This window comes from Rattus norvegicus, chromosome 1, assembly GCF_021556685.1.
Source record: "Rattus norvegicus strain SHRSP/BbbUtx chromosome 1, alternate assembly SHRSP_T2T, whole genome shotgun sequence".
NCBI lineage: Eukaryota > Metazoa > Chordata > Mammalia > Rodentia > Muridae > Rattus > Rattus norvegicus.
In genome coordinates this window covers 188,014,774-188,034,961 of record NC_141534.1, presented here as the reverse complement: position 1 = coordinate 188,034,961, position 20,188 = coordinate 188,014,774, and the positions used below count along the sequence as shown (strand labels likewise).

The 20,188-nt window shown below is 42.2% G+C and overlaps 1 protein-coding gene across 4 annotated transcripts in view; it reads right to left on the bottom strand.

Annotated features, from left to right (window-relative positions):
• Ankrd62l (ankyrin repeat domain 62 like) overlaps positions 1-18,362 on the bottom strand; it is an 88,397-nt gene extending 70,035 nt beyond the window's left edge. For all 4 annotated transcript variants that reach the window (XM_087607627.1, XM_087607633.1, XM_087607630.1 and 1 more), the window contains exons 1-4: positions 17,959-18,362; positions 14,510-14,624; positions 14,157-14,330; positions 2,234-2,340 (exon numbers count right to left, since the gene is read on the bottom strand). In XM_087607627.1, coding sequence (XP_087463753.1) covers positions 2,234-2,340; positions 14,157-14,330; positions 14,510-14,624; positions 17,959-18,203 — 641 coding nt within the window. In that variant the 5' untranslated portion in view covers positions 18,204-18,362. The remainder of the gene's footprint in view (positions 1-2,233; positions 2,341-14,156; positions 14,331-14,509; positions 14,625-17,958) is intronic.
• Between the last annotated feature and the right edge of the window lie 1,826 nt (positions 18,363-20,188).

Below are 20,188 nucleotides of genomic sequence, written 5' to 3'. Positions count from 1 at the left end.
GGGATTTCAGGCAACCCTGCTATACACAGCAAGACTGTCTCGAAAACAAACAACAAAAGCAAAATGCCAAGCAAAACCTCTCTGCACTTCCTGTGTAACGTGCTAAGACATATTATAGTTTCCAGGAAGATGATGGAAAGATGAGAAGAAGCTATTTTCAAAGCACATTATCCACAACTGGTGTGGTACACGCTTGTCATCCGTGCACTAGGGAGGCTCAGGTAGAAGGATCAACTGTGATCTCAAGATAAACTTAGTCCACCTGGGCTACACAGTGAGACCCTGTCTCAAAAGAACAACAGTTCACCTAGCAATGGTTGCCATGGTAATAGTCACAGTGATTTCAGCTGCAGAGAGAGGTTCACAGGCTCTCAACTGACGTTACATATAGAACCTTCTATCCACAACTGATGTTACAGATAGAACCTTCTATCCACAACTGACGTTACATATAGAACATTCTATCCACAACTGATGTTACATATAGAACATTCTATCCACAACTGACATTACATATAGAACATTCTATCCACAACTGATGTTACATATAGAACATTCTATCCACAACTGACGTTACATATAGAACATTCTATCCACAACTGATGTTACATATAGAACATTCTATCCACAACTGACGTTACATATAGAACATTCTATCCACAACTAACGTTACATATAGAACCTTCTATCCACAATTTTAAGATTGAGAGCCTGCTTTTCACAGAAGGATGCAAGTTTAGTAGTAAATAATGTTCCTAAAGTCTCATACATGGCAAATGGGGAAGCCAGGATCATATAATCCAGTTTTATGTGACTCTAAATCCAATTGCCTTCATCTTTGTACCACCTCCTCATCTTCATTAAAGGTGTATTCAAACACAGCTTATTTTCTTCCTGATACCAATGCCAACTCCAAATAAAAACACCCTACTATGTTAAAAATGAAAAAGAAATATGAACACTATCTAGAACTAACAATTAACAGTCATTTCGGGTTAATATGACTGAGTATTCTTCAAAGAGCAGTTTTACAGTTCTTGAAGGAGTCAGTACAAATACAAATCAGTCTTAACTCCTGTATCTGCTTACTATAGATTTTCAGAAGCAAAGTGTATAAAAAGCAGAGGTTACAATGGTACAAAACGTTTAAGAAGTTCAATATTGAGGCAAAAAATGAACTGAATCTGTGTATTATCAAAGTAGAATAAAACTTACAGAACCCTTCAGCTGCTCTAAGGCTAAATGTCCAGCAGAACTAGTTTACAAACATCAGTTATAGATAAGGGGATAACCATGTGCTATAATATATACAGCTCTTTGTGTTGCCCATTCTGAATAATTTCTTTTCTACCCAGTTTTGATGAGTTTCCATTATATCTCAATCATTTTAAGTTGTTCTATTTCCTGTTAATTCAATATTTCTTTTTTTCTTTTCTCTCTGTCTCTCCAGTCTCTTCCTTTTTCTTTTCTTGATACAGGGTTTCTCTGTGTAGCCCTGGTTGTCTTGGAACTCACTCTGTAGACCAGGCTAGCTTTAAACTCATAGATCTATGTAGGATAGAATGAGGTCGGCTATTGGAAGAGAAAGAAGGATGGGTGGGAGAAAAGTTTTAGAGAGGAGAAGACTGGAATGAGGGAGAAGCAGTCGAGAGAACATGGAGGCATATGTTAAGATTCCTCTCTGCACATTTACAGGTTGTTATGAATATTCTTATGGGATGGATGTGTACAGGGTTTTGTATGTCTAGGTGGGCAATTATATATTATCAATTAGATCAGAGGTTATTGTGTTGTATGTTCTTTCATGTGGTGATTTAATTGATTTTAAGAACATGTGTGATTGCTGGAGACACTGGGCCGCCACGGAATTGGGATGTGTATGTCTGGCATGGTGGCAACCTGCCTTGGAAACTAGATGAGTAGAGAGATTGTTGCCAGGCTCAGAGAGTAGCCATCAGCAGTGCGATATGGTATGGAGCAAAGTGGGTGAGACGCTTTGCTGACTGAGATGGATGAAAATATCAAACAGATGTCATGGGGCACTATGGTGTCCGATCAAGCGCGGGTTAAAAGACAGCATTATTATAATTTTACTGCAACAGATCTGCCTGTCTCTGCTTCCGGAGGGCTGGTACTTAAGGTGTAAGCTACCATCACCCAGTTAATTCAATATTTCTAATTAAGTACTTGTTACCACAGTATACCACCACTGAAGTTTAAAAAATTATAATACCTTTTCTGGTTATCAGCTGCATGTATACTAGCATTCTTCATTAATAAGAATTTTGCTATCTTCAGTTTGTTTTCACTGACAGCCAGTAAAAATGGTGTGAAGCCATCCTGTAAAATAACAACAACAACAACAACAACAACAACAAAAAACACTTAGTTTCCTTGAAGTCGTACAGAGCAGCTGGACCTTTGGCTGTTACACTTCGCTGCTTACAGCAGCTCGCTGCTCCCAAACCCTGTGGGAGAGAGCCCTCACCGCCTGGACAGGTGGGCACTCCTGAGACTGCAGAGCGGAAGAGACCACCAACACTGCCCACCCCTGCCCACATCCCTGGCCCAAGAGGAAACTGTATACGGCCTCTGGGTTCCCTTGGATAAGGGCACAGCAGCAGCAGGTCCCCTGCATCTGAGACAGGGCCGGAACCTGAAGGGACCGACCAGATAAACAGTTCTCTGCACCCAAATCCCGTGGGAGGGAGAGCTAAACCTTCAGAGAGGCAGACACGCCTGGGAAGCCAGAAGAGACTACACTCTGCCCACATTTCTGACTCCAGAGGAAAACACCTAATGACATCTGGAACCCTGGTGCACGGAAGCTCCCGGAAAGGGCTGGGCAGATCTTCCTTGTTGCTGCCCTCACGGAGAGCTCATAAGCAACACCCCACGAGCAAACTTGAGCCTTGGGACCACAGGTAAGACAAACCTTCCTACTCCAAGCGACCTGCCTAGTAAACTCAGGACACAGGCCCACAGGAACAGCTGAAGACCTGTAGATAGGAAAAACTACATGCCCGAAAGCAGAACACTCTGTCCCCATAACTGGCTGAAAGAAAACAGGAAAACAGGTCTACAGCACTCCTGACACACAGGCTTATAGGACAGTCTAGCCACTGTCAGAAATAGTAGAACAAAGTAACACTAGAGATAATCTGATGGCAAGAGGCAAGCGCAGGAACCCAAGCAACAGAAACCAAGACTACATGGCATCATCAGAGCCCAATTCTCCCACCAAAATAAACATGGAATATCCAAACACACCTGAAAAGCAAGATCTAGTTTCAAAATCATATCTGATCATGATGCTGGAGGACTTCAAGAAAGACATGAACACACTTAGGGAAACACAGGAAAACATTAATAAACAAGTAGAAGCCTACAGAGAGGAATCGCAAAAATCCCTGAAAGAATTCCAGGAAAACATAAATAAACAAGTAGAAGTCCATACAGAGGAGTCCAAAAATCCCTGAAAGAATTCCAGGAAAACACAGTCAAAGAGTTGAAGGAATTAAAAATGGAAATAGAAGCAATCAAGAAAGAACACATGGAAACAACCCTGGATATAGAAAACCAAAAGAAGAGACAAGGAGCCGTAGATACAAGCTTCACCAACAGAATACAAGAGATAGAAGAGAGAATCTCAGGAGCAGAAGATTCCATAGAAATCATCGACTCAACTGTCAAAGATAATGTAAAACGGAAAAAGCTACTGGTCCAAAACATACAGGAAACCCAGGACTCAATGAGAAGATCAAACCTAAGGATAATAGGTATAGAAGAGAGTGAAGACTCCCAGCTCAAAGGACCAGGAAATATCTTCAACAAAATCATACAAGAAAACTTCCCTAACCTAAAGAAAGAGATACCAATAAGCATACAAGAAGCCTACAGAACTCCAAATAGATTGGACCAGAAAAGAAACTCCTCCCGTCACATAATAGTCAAAACACCAAACGCACAAAATAAAGAATATTAAAAGCAGTAAGGGAAAAAGGTTAAGTAACATATAAAGGCAGACCTATCAGAATCACACCAGACTTTTCGCCAGAAACTATGAAAGCCAGAAGATCCTGGACAGATGTCATACAGACCCTAAGAGAACACAAATGCGAGCCCAGGTTACTGTATCCTGCAAAACTCTCAATTAACATAGATGGAGAAACCAAGATATTCCATGACAAAACCAAATTTACACAATATCTTTCTACAAACCCAGCACTACAAAGGATAATAAATGGTAAAGCCCAACATAAGGAGGCAAGCTATACCCTAGAAGAAGCAAGAAACTAATCGTCTTGGCAACAAAACAAAGAGAAGAAAAGCACACAAACATAACCTCACATCCAAATATGAATATAACAGGAAGCAATAATCACTATTCCTTAATATCTCTCAACATCAATGGCCTCAACTCCCCAATAAAAAGACATAGATTAAGAAACTGGATACGCAACGAGGACCCTGCATTCTGCTGCCCACAGGAAACACACCTCAGAGACAAAGACAGACACTACCTCAGAGTGAAAGGCTGGAAAACAACTTTCCAAGCAAATGGTCTGAAGCAGCAAGCTGAGTAGCCATTCTAATATCAAATAAAATCAATTTTCAACTAAAAGTCATCAAAAAAGATAAGGAAGGACACTTCATATTCATCAAAGGAAAAATCCACCAAGATGTACTCTCAATCCTAAATATCTATGCCCCAAATACAAGGGCACCTACATACGTAACTTTTATATTTTTTAATGATTTATTTATTTTTATTTTATGTGAATTGGTGTTTTGACTGCATGTATGTCTTCGTGAGGGTGCCAGATCCCCTGGAACTGGAGATACAGACAGTAATGAGCTGTCATGTGGGTGCTGGGAATTGAACCTGCACCCAATGAAAGAAGAGTCAGTGCTCTTATCTGCTGAGCCATCTCCTAATATCCTAAAACATCTTTTAATCCTTGTTCAATCCCTGTTTGACAACACGGTTGGGAAGTGAAGTTGGCATTAGAGGAACTGTAGACTCAGGATAAATTGTGGAGAACTTTGTAATGGTTCAGGGATTTACTCCAGGTTGGTAAGAACTCTTGCTTGCCTCGCTTCTTTTTTTTTTTTTTTTCTGTGCACATTGATAGTATTTATTAATTTCTCTCTTCCAAGCCTTACCTGCTCTGAATATTACATATAAAAGGAATTATGTAATAAGGAGTTGTTTGCTTTTTCTTAGAAAAGTGTTTTCAACGTGCATGCATGTTACTGCATGTAACGTACTACTTTTTTTTTTATTAACTTGAGTATTTCTTATTTACATTTCGAATGTTATTCCCTTTCCCGGTTTCCGGGCAAACATCCCCCTAACTCCTCCCCCTCCCCCTATATATGGGTGTTCCCCTCCCCATCCTCCCCCCATTACCGCCCTCCCCCCAACAATTACATTCACTCGGGGTTCAGTCTTGGCAGGACCAAGGGCTTCCCCTTCCACTAGTGCTCTTACTGGGCCATTCCTTGCTACTTATGAGGTTAGAGTCCAGGGTCAGTCCATGTAGTCTTTGGGTAGTGGCTTAGTCCCTGGAAGCTCTGGTTGGTTGGCATCGTTGTTCATATGGGGTCTCAAGCCCCTTCAAGCTCTTTTAGTCTTTCTAAGATTGCTTCATCGGGGGTCCCGTTCTCAGTTCAGTGGTTTGCTGCTGGCATTCGCCTATGTATTTGCTGTATTCTGGCTATGTCTCTCAGGGGAGATCTACATCCGGTTCCTGTCAGCCTGTACTTCTTTGCTTCATCTTATCTAATTGGGTGGCTGTATATGTATGGGCCACATGTGGGACAGGCTTTGAATGGGTGTTCCTTCTGCCTCTGTTCTAAACTTTGCCTCCCTATTCCCTGCCAAGGGTATTCTTGTTCCCCTTTTAAAGAAGGAGTGAAGCATTCGTATTTTGGCCATCCATCTTGAGTTTCATGTGTTCTGTGCCTTTATGGTAATTGAAGCATTTGGGCTAATAGCCACTTATCAATGAGTGCATATCATGTGTGTTTTTCTGTGATTGGGTTACTTCACTCGGGATGATATTTTTCAGTTCCATCCATTTGTTTATGGTTTTTGTAAAGTCTTTGTTTTTGATAGCTGAGTAATATTCCATTGTGTAGATGTACCACATTTTCTGTATTTATTCCTCCGTTGAAGGGCATCTGGGTTCTTTCCAGCTTCTGGTTATTATAAATAAGGCTGCTATGAACATAGTGGAGCACGTGTCTTTGTTATAGTTGTTGGGGCATCTTTTGGGTATATGTCCAAGAGAGGTATAGCTGGGTCCTCAGGTAAGTTCAATGTCCAATTTTCTGAGGAACCTCCAGACTGATTTCCAGAATGGTTGTACCAGTCTGCAATCCCCCAACAATGGAGGAGTGTTCCTCTTTCTCCACATCCTCGCCAGCATTTGCTGTCATCTTAGTTTCAATCTTAGCCATTCTGACTGGTGTGAGGTGAAATCTCAGGGTTGTTTTGATTTGCATTTCCCTTATGACTGAAGATGTTGAACATTTCTTTAGGTGTTTCTCAGCCATTCAGCATTCCTCATCTGTGAATTCTTTGTTTAGCTCTGAACCCCATTTTTTAATAGGGTTATTTGTCTCCCTGCGGTCTAACTTCTTGAGTTCTTTGTATATTTTGGATATAAGCCCTCTATCTGTTGTAGGATTGGTAAAGATCTTTTCCCAATCTGTTGGTTGCCGTTTTGTCCTAACAACAGTGTCCTTTGCCTTACAGAAGCTTTGCAGTTTTATGAGATCCCATTTGTCTATTCTTGATCTTAGAGCATAAGCCATTGGTGTTTTGTTCAGGAAATTTTCTCCAGTGCCCATGTGTTCGAGATGCTTCCCCACTTTTTCTTCTATTAGTTTGAGTGTATCTGGTTTGATGTGGAGGTCCTTGATCCACTTGGACTTAAGCTTTGTACAGGGTGATAAGCATGGATCGATTTGCATTCTTCTACATGCTAACCTCCAGTTGAACCAGCACCATTTGCTGAAAATGCTATCTTTTTTCCATTGGATGGTTTTGACCCCTTAGTCAAAAATCAAGTGACCATAGGTGTGTGGGTTCATTTCTGGGTCTTCAATTCTATTCCACTGGTCTATCTGTCTGTCTCTGTACGAATACCATGCATTTTTATCACTATTGTAATACTGCTTGAGTTCAGGGATAGTGATTCCCCCTGAAGTCCTTTTATTGTTGAGGATAGTTTTAGCCATCCTGGGTTTTTTGTTATTCCAGATGAATTTGCAAATTGTTCTAACTCTCTGAAGAATTGGATTGGTATTTTTTTTTTTTTCAGAGCTGGGGACCGAACCCAGGGCCTTGTGCTTGCTAGGCAAGCGCTCTACCACTGAGCCAAATCCCCAACCCCTGGATTGGTATTTTGATGGGGATTGCATTGAATCTGTAGATCGCTTTTGGTAAAATGGCCATTTTTACTATGTTAATCCTGCCAATCCATGAGCATGGGAGATCTTTCCATCTTCTGAGGACTTCTTCAATTTCTTTCTTCAGAGGCTTGTAGTTCTTATCATACAGATCTTTCACTTGATTGGTTAAAGTCACACCAAGGTATTTTATATTATTTGGGAGTATTATGAAGGGTGTCATTTCCCCAATTTCTTTCTCAGCCTGTTTCTCTTTTGTGTAGAGGAAGGCTACTGATTTATTTGAGTTAATTTTATACCCAGCCACTTTGCTGAAGTTGTTTATCAGCTTTAGTAGTTCTCTGGTGGAACTTTTGGAATCACTTAAATATACTATCATATCATCTGCAAATAGTGATATTTTGACTTCTTCTTTTCCAATCTGTGTCCCCTTGATCTCCTTTTGTTGTCTGATTGCTCTGGCTAGAACTTCAAGAACTATATTGAATAAGTAGGGATAGAGTGGGCAGCATTGTCTAGTCCCTGATTTTAGTGGGATTGCTTCAAGTTTCTCTCCATTTAGTTTAAAGTTAGCTACTGGTTTGCTGTATATGGCTTTAACTATGTTTAGGTACGGGTCTTGAATTCCTATTCTTTCCAGGACTTTTATTATGAACGGGTGTTGAATTTTGTCAAATGCTTTCTCAGCATCTAATGAGATGACCATGTGGTTTTGTCCCTTTAGTTTGTTTATATAATGGATTACATTGATGGTTTTCCGTATATTAAACCATCCCTGTGCCTGGGATGCAGCCTACTTGATCATGGTGGATGATAGTTTTCATGTGCTCTTGGATTTGGTTTGCCAGAATTTTATTGAGTATTTTCACGTCGATATTCATAAGGGAAATTGGTCTGAAGTTCTCTTTCTTTGTTGGGTCTTTGTGTGGTTTAGGTATAAGAGTAATTGTGGCTTCATAGAAGGAATTCGGTTTCCATCTGTTTCAATTTTGTGGAATAGTTTGGATAATATTGGTATGAGGTCTTCTATGAAGGTCTGATAGAATTCTGCACTAAACCCGTCTGGACCTGGGCTCTTTTTGGTTGGGAGACCTTTAATGACTGCTTCTATTTCCTTAGGAGTTATGGGGTTGTTTAACTGGTTTATCTATTCCTGATTTAACTTCAGTTCCTGGTATTTGTCTAAGAAATTGTCCATTTCCTGCATATTTTCAAGTTTTGTTGAATATACGCTTTTGTAGTAAGATCTGATGATTTTTTGAATTTCCTCTGATTCGGTAGTTATGTCTCCCTTTTCATTTCTGATTTTGTTAATTTGGACAAAGTCTCTGGGTCCTCTCGTTAGTCTGGCTAAGGGTTTATCTATCTTGTTGATTTTCTCAAAGAACCAACTTTTGGTTCTGTTGATTCTTTCTATGGTCCTTTTTGTTTCTACTTGGTTGATTTCAGCTCTGAGTTTGATTATTTCCTGCCTTCTACTCCTCCTGGGTGTATTTGCTTCTTTTTGTTCTAGAGCTTTTAGGTGTGCTGTCAAGTTGCTGATGTATGCTCTCTCCTGTTTCTTTCTGCAGGCACTCAGAGCTATTAGCATTCCTCTTAGCACAGCTTTCATTGTGTCCCATAAGTTTGGGTATGTTGTACCTTCATTTTCATTAAATTCTAAGAAGTCTTTAATTTCTTTCTTTATTTCTTCCTTGACCAGGTTATCATTGAATAGAGCATTGTTCAACTTCCATGTATATATGGGCATACTTCCCTTATTTTTGTTGAAGACCAGCTTTAGCCCATGGTGTTCTGATAGGACGCATGGGATTATTTCTATCTTTCTCTATCTATTGAGGCCTATTTTATTACCAATTATACGGTCGGTTTTGGAGAAAGTACCGTGAGGTGGTGAGAGGAAAGTATATCCTTTTGTTTTAGGATAGAATGTTCTATGAATATCTGTTAAGTCCATTTGGTTCATGACTTCTCTTAGTCTGTCTACGTCTCTGTTTAATTTCTATTTCCATGACCTGTCCATTGATGAGAGTGGGGTGTTGAAATCTCCTACTATTTTTGTGTGAGGTTCAATGTGTGTTTTGATCTTTAGTAAGGTCTTTTATATATGTAGTTGCCCTTGTATTTGGAGCACAGCTATTTAGGATTTAGAGTTCATCTTGGTGGATTTTTCCTTTGATGAATATGAAGTGTCCTTCCTTATCTTTTTTGGTGACTTTTGGTTGAAAATCGATTTCATTTGATATTAGAATGGCTACTCCAGCTTGCTTCTTCAGACCATTTGCTTGGAAAGTTGTTTTCCAGCCTTTCACTCTGAGGTAGTGTCTGTCTTTGTCTCTGAGGTGTGTTTCCTGTGGGCAGCAGAATGCAGGGTCCTCGTTGCATATCCAGTTTGTTAATCTATGTCTTTTTATTGGGGAGTTGAGGCCATTGACGTTGAGAGATATTAAGGAATAGTGATTATTGCTTCCTGTTATATTCGTATTTGGATGTGAGATTATGTTTGTGTGCTTTTCTTCTCTTTGTTTTGTTTGCAAGATGATTAGTTTCTTGTTTTTTCTAGGGTGTAGTTTGCCTCCTTATGTTGGGCTTTACCATTTATTATCCTTTGTAGTGCTGGATTTGTAGAAAGATATTGTGTAAATTTGGTTTTGTCATGGAATACCTTGGTTTTTCCATCTATGTTAATTGAGAGCTTTGCTGAATACAGAAACCTGGGCTGGCATTTGTGTCCTCTTAGGGTCTGTATGACATCTGTCCAGGACCTTCTGGCTTTCACTGCCTCTCGTGCGAAGTCTGGTGTGATTCTGATTGGTCTGCCCTTATATGTTACTTGACCTTTTTCCCTTACTGCTTTTAATATTCTTTGTTTTGTGCATTTGGTGTTTTGACTATTATGTGACAGGAGGTGTTTCTTTTCTGGTCCAACCTATTTGGAGTTCTGTAGGCTTCTTGTATGTTTATGGGCATCTCTTTCTTTAGGTTAGGGAAGTTTTCTTGTATGATTTTGTTGAAGATATTTCCTGGTCCTTTGAGCTGGGAGTCTTCACTCTCTTCTATACCTTTTATTCTTAGGTTTGATCTTATCATTGAGTCCTGGATTTCCTGTATGTTTTGGACCAGTAGCTTTTTCCGTTTTACATTATCTTTGATAGTTGTGTCGAGTTCTATGGAATCTTCTGCTCCTGAGATTCTCTCTTCTATCTCTTGTGTTCTGTTGGCAATGCTTGTATCTGCGGCTCCTTGTCTCTTCCTTTGGTTTTCTATACCCAGGGTTGTTTCCCTTTGTGCTTTCTTTATTTCTTCTATTTCCACTTTTAATTCCTTCACCTATTTCATTGTGTTTTCCTGGAATTCTTTCAGGGATTTTTGTAATTCCTCTCTATTGGCTTCTACTTATTTATGTTTTCTTGCATTTCTCTAAGAGCGTTCTTCATGTCTTTCTTGAAATCCTCCAGCAGCAGCATCAAATGTGATTTTAAATCTAGATTTTGCTTTTCTGGTGTGTTTGGACATTCAGTGTTTGTTTGGTGGGAGAATTGGGCTTCGATGATGCCATATAGTCTTGGTTTCTGTTGCTTGGGTTCCTGTGCTTGCCTCTCGCCATCAAGTTGTCTCTGGTTTTACCTCATTGTGCTATTTCTGACAGTGGCTAGACTGTCCTATAGGCCTGTGTGTCAGGAGTGCTGTAGACCTGTTTTCCTGTTTTCTTTCAGCCAATTATGGTGGCAGAGTGTTCTGCTTTTGGGCATGTAGTCTTTCCTGTCTACTGGTCTTCAGCTGTTTCTGTGGGCCTGTGTCCTGAGTTTACTAGGCAGGTCACTTGTAACAGAAAAGTTGGTCTTACGTGTGATGCTGTGGCTCAAGCTGCTTGTGGGGGGCTGCTGTTGAGCTCTTGGTGAGGGCTGCAACCAGGATGGCCTGCCCTGCCTTTTCCCGGGGCCCCCCCAACACCGGAGTCCCAGATGGCATTATGTGTTTTACTCTGGAAACAGAAATGTGGGCAGAGTGTAGTCTCTTCTGGTTCCCAGTTGTGTCTGCCTCTCTGAAGGTTTAGCTCTCCCTCCCTCGGGATTTGGGTGCAGAGAACCGTTGATTGGGTCCCTTCAGATCTGGGTGGTGTCTGGAGCTCAGGGGCCTGCCTCTCAAATTCCTGTATTTTCTGGTTCCCAGAGGCCCTATACAGTTTCCTCTTGGGCTAGGGACGTGGACACGGGTGGGCAGTATTGGTGGTCTCTCCTTCTCTGCAGTCTCAGGCGTGCACACCTGTCCGGGTGTTGAGCACTCTCTCCCAAGGTGTTTGGGAGCAGTGAGCTGTGGACTGGGATCAGCGAGGTTGGGGCTCTAGCTAGAAACCGGAAGTGTCCGGTCCCAGAGGAATTTTGCCTCTGTGTGTCCTGAGTCCACCAGGCAGTTTGCTTGGAGCAGAAAAGTTGGTCTTACCTTTGGTCCTGCGGCTCAAGTTGCTCATGGGGGGCTGCTGTTGAGCTCTCCGTGAGGGCGGCAACCAGTATGGCCCGTGCCACCTTTTCCCGTCCCCTCCCACCCGCTGCGCACTGGAGTCCCAGATGGAGTTAGGTGTTTTCCTCTGGAGTCAGAAATGTGGGCACAGTGTAGTCTCTTCTGGCTTCTCAGGTGTGTCTGCCCCTGTGAAGGTTTAGCTCTCCCTCCCACGGGATTTGGGTGCAGAGAACTGTTGATCGGGTCCCTTCAGGTCTGGGTGGGGTCTGGAGCTCTGGGGACCTGCCACTCAAGTAGCCTCTCTTCTTTTATGGTCTCAGGATCTCAGATAAAAACATATCAGGCACTCTTTCTTCCAGGGGATCACAAAGAAATGGCTTCTAAGCCTAAAGGCACAGGCTTCAAATGAACTCTGCTTATGACTAGGTAGTTTGTGAGTTTTTTAAATTGTATGATAAAACATTTTTATGTTAGGTATTAGAAAGCTCTGTTCATGGGTTCAGTGGATAAAACGCTTGCTGTGCAAACATGAGTCCAGAGATTCAGTGCTAGAAGAGAAGCCAGATGTGGTAGGTTCATACCTGAAATCCCAGCACTGGGAGTGAGGGAGAGACACAAAGACCATAGAGCCTCAGTGGCCAGTCAGTCAAAAAAGAAGAAAGCAACAAAGGAGGACACCTGATGGTCAAACTTTAGCCTTTACATGTGCACACACACATGTGCATACATCACTACAAACTTTATTCTTATAATGACAAATCTGAAACCATATCTAACAAATGTTTTTCATATGTCATCATTCAGTGTCTAAATTCTAAAACTCAATTCCACTTCTAAGAGATGAATATAAAATATTGGTGATGTTCTTGTAACTTGATTCTCAAGAAAACTCTGGAATATTTATCAAAATATTGTATAAAACAAGAGTTGTAAGGGGAAATGCTTGGAGAGGTAGGGCAAATGACATAGATGACTGTTGAGTTGGGTCACTTGCAACCTGGAGTACATGTGTGTGCTTTTCATACAACAAGCCATGTCCTCTGCATAGACATGTGACAGTCAAATGTGGCCTTTCCCTTCCTGGTTTGGCATATTGTCTCAACGAAGAAAAACAAAAACAAAAACCAGAAAAAAATTCGCTAACTGGAAACTGCATTCAATTTCCCTGGGAAGGAGTCAGACAGAGACTGGTCAAGTCAAAATGAACCCTGACTTCCTTGAACAAACTCTGGCAAGCTACTGTAGATTTGAGAATTTACCGTTTGATCTCAGTGAATCTTTCCCACAGGAAAGCCTAACAGGTCAGGGAAAAACTGTTTCTTTACTCTAACTTTCCAGTTAATCATCACTATGTTGTCAACCTGCCTTCCTCAGTGTTGGCCTGGTGATTTCCACACCTAGTTAGGACTCCATGAATTTCTTTCCCAAACTGAGGTGTTCACGTTAAATATCACCATGACACAGTTGAGGAAAACTCAAACGCAATAACACAGAAGAAAGAAAATAAAAACTAAGTTGGTCTTTTGCTTAGTTTCTAAACTGGCTGCTAAACATATTTCTGATCTGTTTCCACCCCAATGTGTCCCTTTCAGACTTAGCAGCGAGAGAGAAATCTCTTTGCTGTAACTGGGCACCCACTATAAGATTTCTTCTTATAGTCAAGTGCCTTAGCTTTGAGTTAAGATAAAGCCTGTTTGCAAGGCAAACCATGCTTTCCTGGGTTGGCTTGCAAGGTAAGGAAAGTGAGGTCTGCCTTTAACACATTCAGTGCTCTCACAAATATTTACCTTGCATGCATAAAGGGAGACTGTGCCCTCTGACTCTTCTTTCAAAGTATCAAGATGTAAACAGAAATGATGGAGACTGGGTGTGGTAGTACATGTCTTTAGTCCTAGAACTCAGTATGTAAGACAGTGGATCTCTCTTGCTGTCTCTCTCTGTGTCTCCCTCTCCCTCCCCCTCCCCTCCCCTTCCTGCCCTCCTCTCTCTCTCTCTCTCTCTCTCTCTCTCTCTCTCTCTCTCTCTCTCTCTCTCTCTCTCTCTCTCAGTTTAAGGCCAGCCTGGTCTACACAATGAGTTCCAGGCTAGTGACACTTTAAAGTGAGACTTTGTCTTGGGGGTGGGGTGAGGTGGGGGGTTGGGATCATCCCAGGTGTCCATGATCTGAGGATAGAAGACAGTGCCTGTTTGTGCTCCTCTGTAGACCAGGGTTCTCCACACACTTTGCAACTGTGGTAGGTTGGTTGGTTAACACCCTGCTGATGCGTGGCCTCTACCTTATTTGTCGCTTCGATGTTCACTTCATGGTCAAGCAGTTTTGCAGCCAGGGATGTATTCTTATAATAGACAGCATAGTGGAGAGCACTGTTGCCCTGGGCATCCACGATGTTCGGGTCGGCATTGTTCTCCAGCAGAATGGTAGCACATTCCTCTTCCTGACATTGCACAGCCTGTTGGGATTGCACCAAGAGATAGATCATAGATTCAAAGAACAACCCAGGGTAAACACCCCACAGGTCTCACCATCTATTTATTTCAAAGTGACACAGATTCCTTTTCATTCCTGGGATGTTGGAAAGTGTCACAGGCCGAGGCCATCCCATGCTGAAATCCTTAGCGGCTGCATTACCTTCACTAGACTTGTGCACTCCTCACTGTCCGTGGCATTGACCTCACACTTCCCCTCTACCAGGGCCATCACCACCTTTGGGTGGCCGTAAGCACAGGCGATGTGGAGGGCCGTCCTGTGAAAATGGGAGGGATGGCTTTTTAGGAAATTATACAGCATGACCTGAAAAATACAATCACTCAGGTGACTTTAAACTTTAAATGGCATGCAGTTCCTCTGTTTTCAAGTCAAATATTTGTGGAGTGTTTTTCTGGCATCCTAACCTGTAGCGCTACAGTCTAGGCATGGTGGCAAAACCCTGAAGAAATCAGGAGGATCAGAAGTTTGGCCATCCTTGGCTATATAGGAAGTCTGAGTCCAGCCTGGGAATATGTGAGACCTCATTTTAAAGAAAAAAGATTAAATATTTAATCTTCTAGAGAAGTTACAGTAGTGGTTGTTATTGGTCCTCATACCAGCAAAAGGGTAACTGTATTTGATTAAAAGGTGTGTGTGTGTGTGTGTGTGTGTGTGTGTGTGTGTGTACTTAAGTATTATGCAGGTTAGTATTTCCTGTTAACTTGACACAAGCTAGAAAGCTAGAATTATCTGGAAAAAGGAATCTTAATGCAGAAAATATCTGTCATTAGATTGGCCTGTAGGCAAGCCTTTCGGGGCACTTTCTTGATTAATGCCTGATATGGGAGGGCCCTACCCACCACCGGTGGTGTTATCCCTTGAGCAGGCAGCCCTGAGTGGTGTAAGAACAGCAGGCTGAGCAAACCCTGAGGAGCGAGGAGTACACACTGCTACTCCTCTGCTTCAGTTCCTGCCACCATGACCCAGTCTTGAGCGCCTGCCCTGACTTCTCTCAGTGAAGATCTGTGACCTGGGAGCTATAAGATGGAGTAACCCTTTTCCTCTCCTGGTTGCTTTTGGTCATGGTGTTTATCACAGCGAGAGGAAGCTAACTAGGACGTGCGTTTAAGGCAGGCACTCTCCCAACCGAGCTCGCCCCTGCTCAGAGTGGATACTTTGAGTGGAAGATGATGTCCTTTGGAATTAGCCCGACTTGGGTTTGAATTCTGCTTTAAGCTGTGTTACTCACTAGCTGTGTCTTAACCTTTCTAGGCCTAATTTTTCCCCACCAGTAAAATGGGCACTGAAAATAGCAGCTGTATCATAAGACCGTGACCCCATGATGATGAGAACCCGTATGCAGTCGTTTCAAAAGTTTCTAGCACAAAGTGCAGCTCAACGGTTGTCAGATATTGTAACTATCGCTTCTGTGACAGCCGAGGGCAGTGTTTCCAGTAATTAGCAGAATCACACCCATTCTGTGTGTTTTAAGGATTGTCTCCCTGTGTCTCAGATGCTCTTTTCCCACACTGAGCATTCTTTACATTGGAGGCCAAGTTGTAACTCATGACACATTGCAGCCATTGTTGGTAGCAGTTCACATTTTCTTCACATACAGAATAAGTGTCATTGTAGAACCCATGCTGTCCAGCACTAAGAGAAATATGGCATCTTTAATAGGTCCATGCAAGATCTAGCCAACTGGTTGGCAGTTAACTAAATTTTAGTTCTTAAAAATATCAGGGGGAAAGAGTTCTGAATAACAATAAAAATATTTTTCCTTTGATCGTCAAGAAATTTTAAATCAAGAAGACTCAGGGTTCAAATGAGTAGGTCTAGCTCCTCTTCTGAATATTCAGATTAAAAGAATGTATGAAAGTCAGACAATCCCACAGATTTAGGCCAGAATTTACTAGTGTCCTCAGTTTTCAAAAGAGCAACTTGAAGGAAAGAGAAGGCAGAAGTGGAGATTTGAAACTTCCGTTTTCCCATCTCCCATTTTGTGGCCTTAGCAGGGAAACATGAAGGCTCTCGGGATGCAAGTATCCTGAGAGATGGACTACGTGAACTGCCCATTAGCCATTTGGGACACTTTTAGTGAATGAATGTATGAAAGAATGAAATAAATACAGATGAGGAGGTCAGTATTTTTATGAAGTGAAGTGAAACGTCTGTTGTGGTGAAAACCAGTTTCTGTTGTTACCTTTTGTTTCCATAAGGATGAAACTAGAGTGGAATTATTAACCTAGAGTTGCTTGTATATATTCAATAAATCTTTATATAAGAGATACACACAGGGCTGGAGAGACGGCTCAGCGGTTAAGAGCACTGACTGCTCTTCCAGAGGTCCTGAGTTCAATTCCCAGCAACCACATGGTGGCTCATAACCATCAGTAATGGGATCTGATGCCCTCTTCTGGTGTGTCTGGAGACAGCAACACTGTACCCACACACATGAAATACCCCCCCCCCCCCTTTTAAAAGAGAGATACACACATATAGAGCAATGGGAATCTCCATAAACCCCACAAACATATTCCCCTTGCTTTGAAAGGCATTAAGTGTCAGTGGAAATAGCAATTTAAGCACACTGACACAAAAGCTCTAACAGAACTGAGAGATGTTGTTGTCTGAGCAGGGCTCACGCTTACATTCTTCCCAAGGATTGCTGTAATGCTAAGTGTTTCCTAAAACTTTACTTCATGCTCATTTTAGGAGTCAAGATAAGTAGGAAAGAACAAGTGTGTGGGTGACTTCTTTCAGACCGAACTGTACACTAGTTCCTAGAACAAGACTCTGTAAAAGCCAAAATGCCGAATTAATATAGGCTTTTCTCCTGGTCTATAAAACTAAGCTGTGAGCGAGCAGGAGAGCTGACTGACCCGAGAACGGGAGCTACAGCTAAGTAATGAAAACTACAAGTTGCGTCTTGTACATTTCAAATGCCCGAAAATAATTTGTATAACAAGTTGTCCCTGCTTTGGCTGGTACAAGGGCAGGTGTTTGCGTGCCTGTTGTGTGTTTGTGTGACCTTCCAAAGTGACGTTATTCTTACTTCATGCCCAAATACATCTTTTGTGGCAGCCTCCATCCTTCGCTGAAGCCCCCATCTCTCTGTCCTATGCCAGCACTGAGGTTAACGTGTAAAACGTGTTCTGTGAGTTATTTTTAAACACGTGGCACTTTAAATGTCGAGAAAACAAATTGTATGTATGCTCATTATTTCCCAAAGATATTTCAAATATGGTAGAGTACATAAAAATCTAGTCTTATCAGGTCACTAAACATTTTTCCTATGTCCATACAGCGTTCACTAGACATTTTTCCTATGTCCGTAAAGCATTGTAGACTCTCAAATCTGTACTTTACTAGATATAAATCAAGAGCTTGGAGTAGAGTGTTTTTGCTAGCACAGCAAGGCCCTGGGTGTTACCCACGGCATAAATAAGTATGAACAATAAGAGTTAAATGTTTTCCTTGGCTTGAAAACGTTCTCTATAAAATGAAGCTATATTTTCCACTTGAGACATAAGTAGTGTTTTGTGTCTGGAGGCTTTTTTCCACACAAGCCCCGCCTCCTCCACAGCCTCCCTGCCCCAGGGCCCTGCCACCTTTTTTTCTTGTCTTTGTCATTCACGCAGTGTTTCCCGAGCAGGAGCTGCTGCACTCTAGCTGCATCTCCGTCACGCGCGGCCTTATGGATCTTTCTCAGATCCTTGTCTTTGAGGTGGTACTTGGGCGAGAGGAGGATATTGGCACTCTCAAACCCAGTGCCCAAGGAGTGCCGCTGCTGGTCGAGCAAGGATTGCAAGAGCCACCGACTCTTCTTGGAAGACAAGCCAGCCACTCTGGACATGGCAGAGGCTGTTGGCCCCAGAGGCCCATTCACTCTGTCTTTAGTGTCCCACCCTAGACCTGATCCTCAACAATATGATCGATTGATCGACGATTGTTACTGGAGAAGCCAACAGCCAGAGCACGCGCAGCTGCTACCCAATCCCAACTGAGAAGCTCTGTGGTTTGGGATTGGGTAAAGATTAGCGGTTGCCTAGCAACTCTGTAAACACACCCGCTCTGGTGCTCAGCTGTCAACGCCTAGTGGCCAAGAGTGCTCAGTGAGCTGAGTGCAGCTCACGATCTGTCAAAACCTTACTTTGCTTTCAAATATTTTGACTTCGTTGAACAAATGAATTTGAATTACAAATCCAACTCCCCGTAATATCTCTGGAGAGTCAGACTGAAAGTCGAAATACCATTAGAGTGTCGTCCAAGCTTAGTCACCCCCAAATCTTCAACACCCAGAGAGTTCAAGAGACCCCTTACCTCCATAGATGACCATGTCCTGAAAATACTGTCATTGGCGGGGTCGTGTAACATACTGCTTGCATGCCACTAAATCAGAGATGTTCAGAGGTCTTGACTTAAGAGGCATGGCTTTTGGAAAACAGTTTATAAAGACATCCCAAGCTGTCACCTAAGCTGTGGTTGTCGGTGGCCACCTGGCATGGCTCGGACAGTGTGCTGACCACAGAAGCACATGGATAAGAGAACTGGTCAGAATCTGCACAGACAAGGGTGACAACTTGGGCTGCTGGAACTGCAGACAGGGCCTGGAGGAAGCCACCTCACATCAGTCCAGAGAGCAGGGCTCGATGCCAGAAAGACAGAAGCCTTGGAATACTGTCATGGAGATGGGGCTAGCATCTTGACTCAAGGGGGGCCGGGCTAGGCCTCATTAATTTGAAATGCAAAGGACAGATATTTAGATTTAGATGTTTAGAATATTTACATTATTCTGGTTTGGGTAATTAGCAATAAAACCTTCTTAAACATTTGCATATATGTGAACATCGATTTGTTTCTCTGGGGTTAAAATTTAAGATTGGAGCTACTGAAATAAAAATGTATATATATTTTTCTTTTCTTTTCTTCTTTTTCTTTTTTTAATTTTTTATTAGATATATTTCTTTGCTTACATTTCAAAGGTTATTCCCCTTCCCGGTTTCCTGTCCATAAGCCCCCATTCCCTCCCCTCTCCCTCGCACATTCGGGTATTCCCCCTATACGTCCCCCTTACTGCCCCCTCCCCCATATTCTGCTGCACTGGGGGTCCAACCTTGGCAGGACCAAGGGCTTCCCCTTCCCCTGGTGCCCCAACATGGCTCTTCTCTGCTACATATGCAGTTGGAGCCCTGGGTCAGTCCATGTATAGTCTTTGGGTAGTGGTTTAGTCCCTGGAAGCTCTGTTTGGTTGGCATTGTTGCTTTTATGGGGTTGCAAGCTCCTTCAACTCTTTCAGTCCTTCCTCTGATTAACCCCAAGGGAGTACTGTTCTCAGTTCAGTGGTTTGCTGCTAGCATTGAACTCTGTATTGGACATGCTCTGGGTGAGTCTCTCAGGAGAGATCTATATCCGGTCCCTTTCAGCATGCATTTTTTAGCTTCATCAATCTTATCTAGTTTTGGTGGATATATATATATATATATATATATATGCTACATGTGGTTCAGGCTCTGAATGGCCATTCCTTCATTCCCTGCTCTAAACTTTGCTTCCATATCCCCTCCTATTGATATTTTTTCCCTTTTTAAGAAGGAGTGGGAGCATTCAAGTTTTGGTCATCCCTCTTCTTGAGCTTCCTGTGGTCTGTGCATCTTGGGTAATTCAAGCTTTTTGGCTAATATCCACTTATCAATGAGTGCATGCCAAGTATGTTTTTCTGTGATTGTGTAACCTTACTCAGGATGTTATTTTCCAGTTCCATCCATTTGCCTATGAATTTCATGAAGTCATTGTTTTTGATAGCTGAGTAGTAGTAGTCCATTGTGTAGATGTACCACA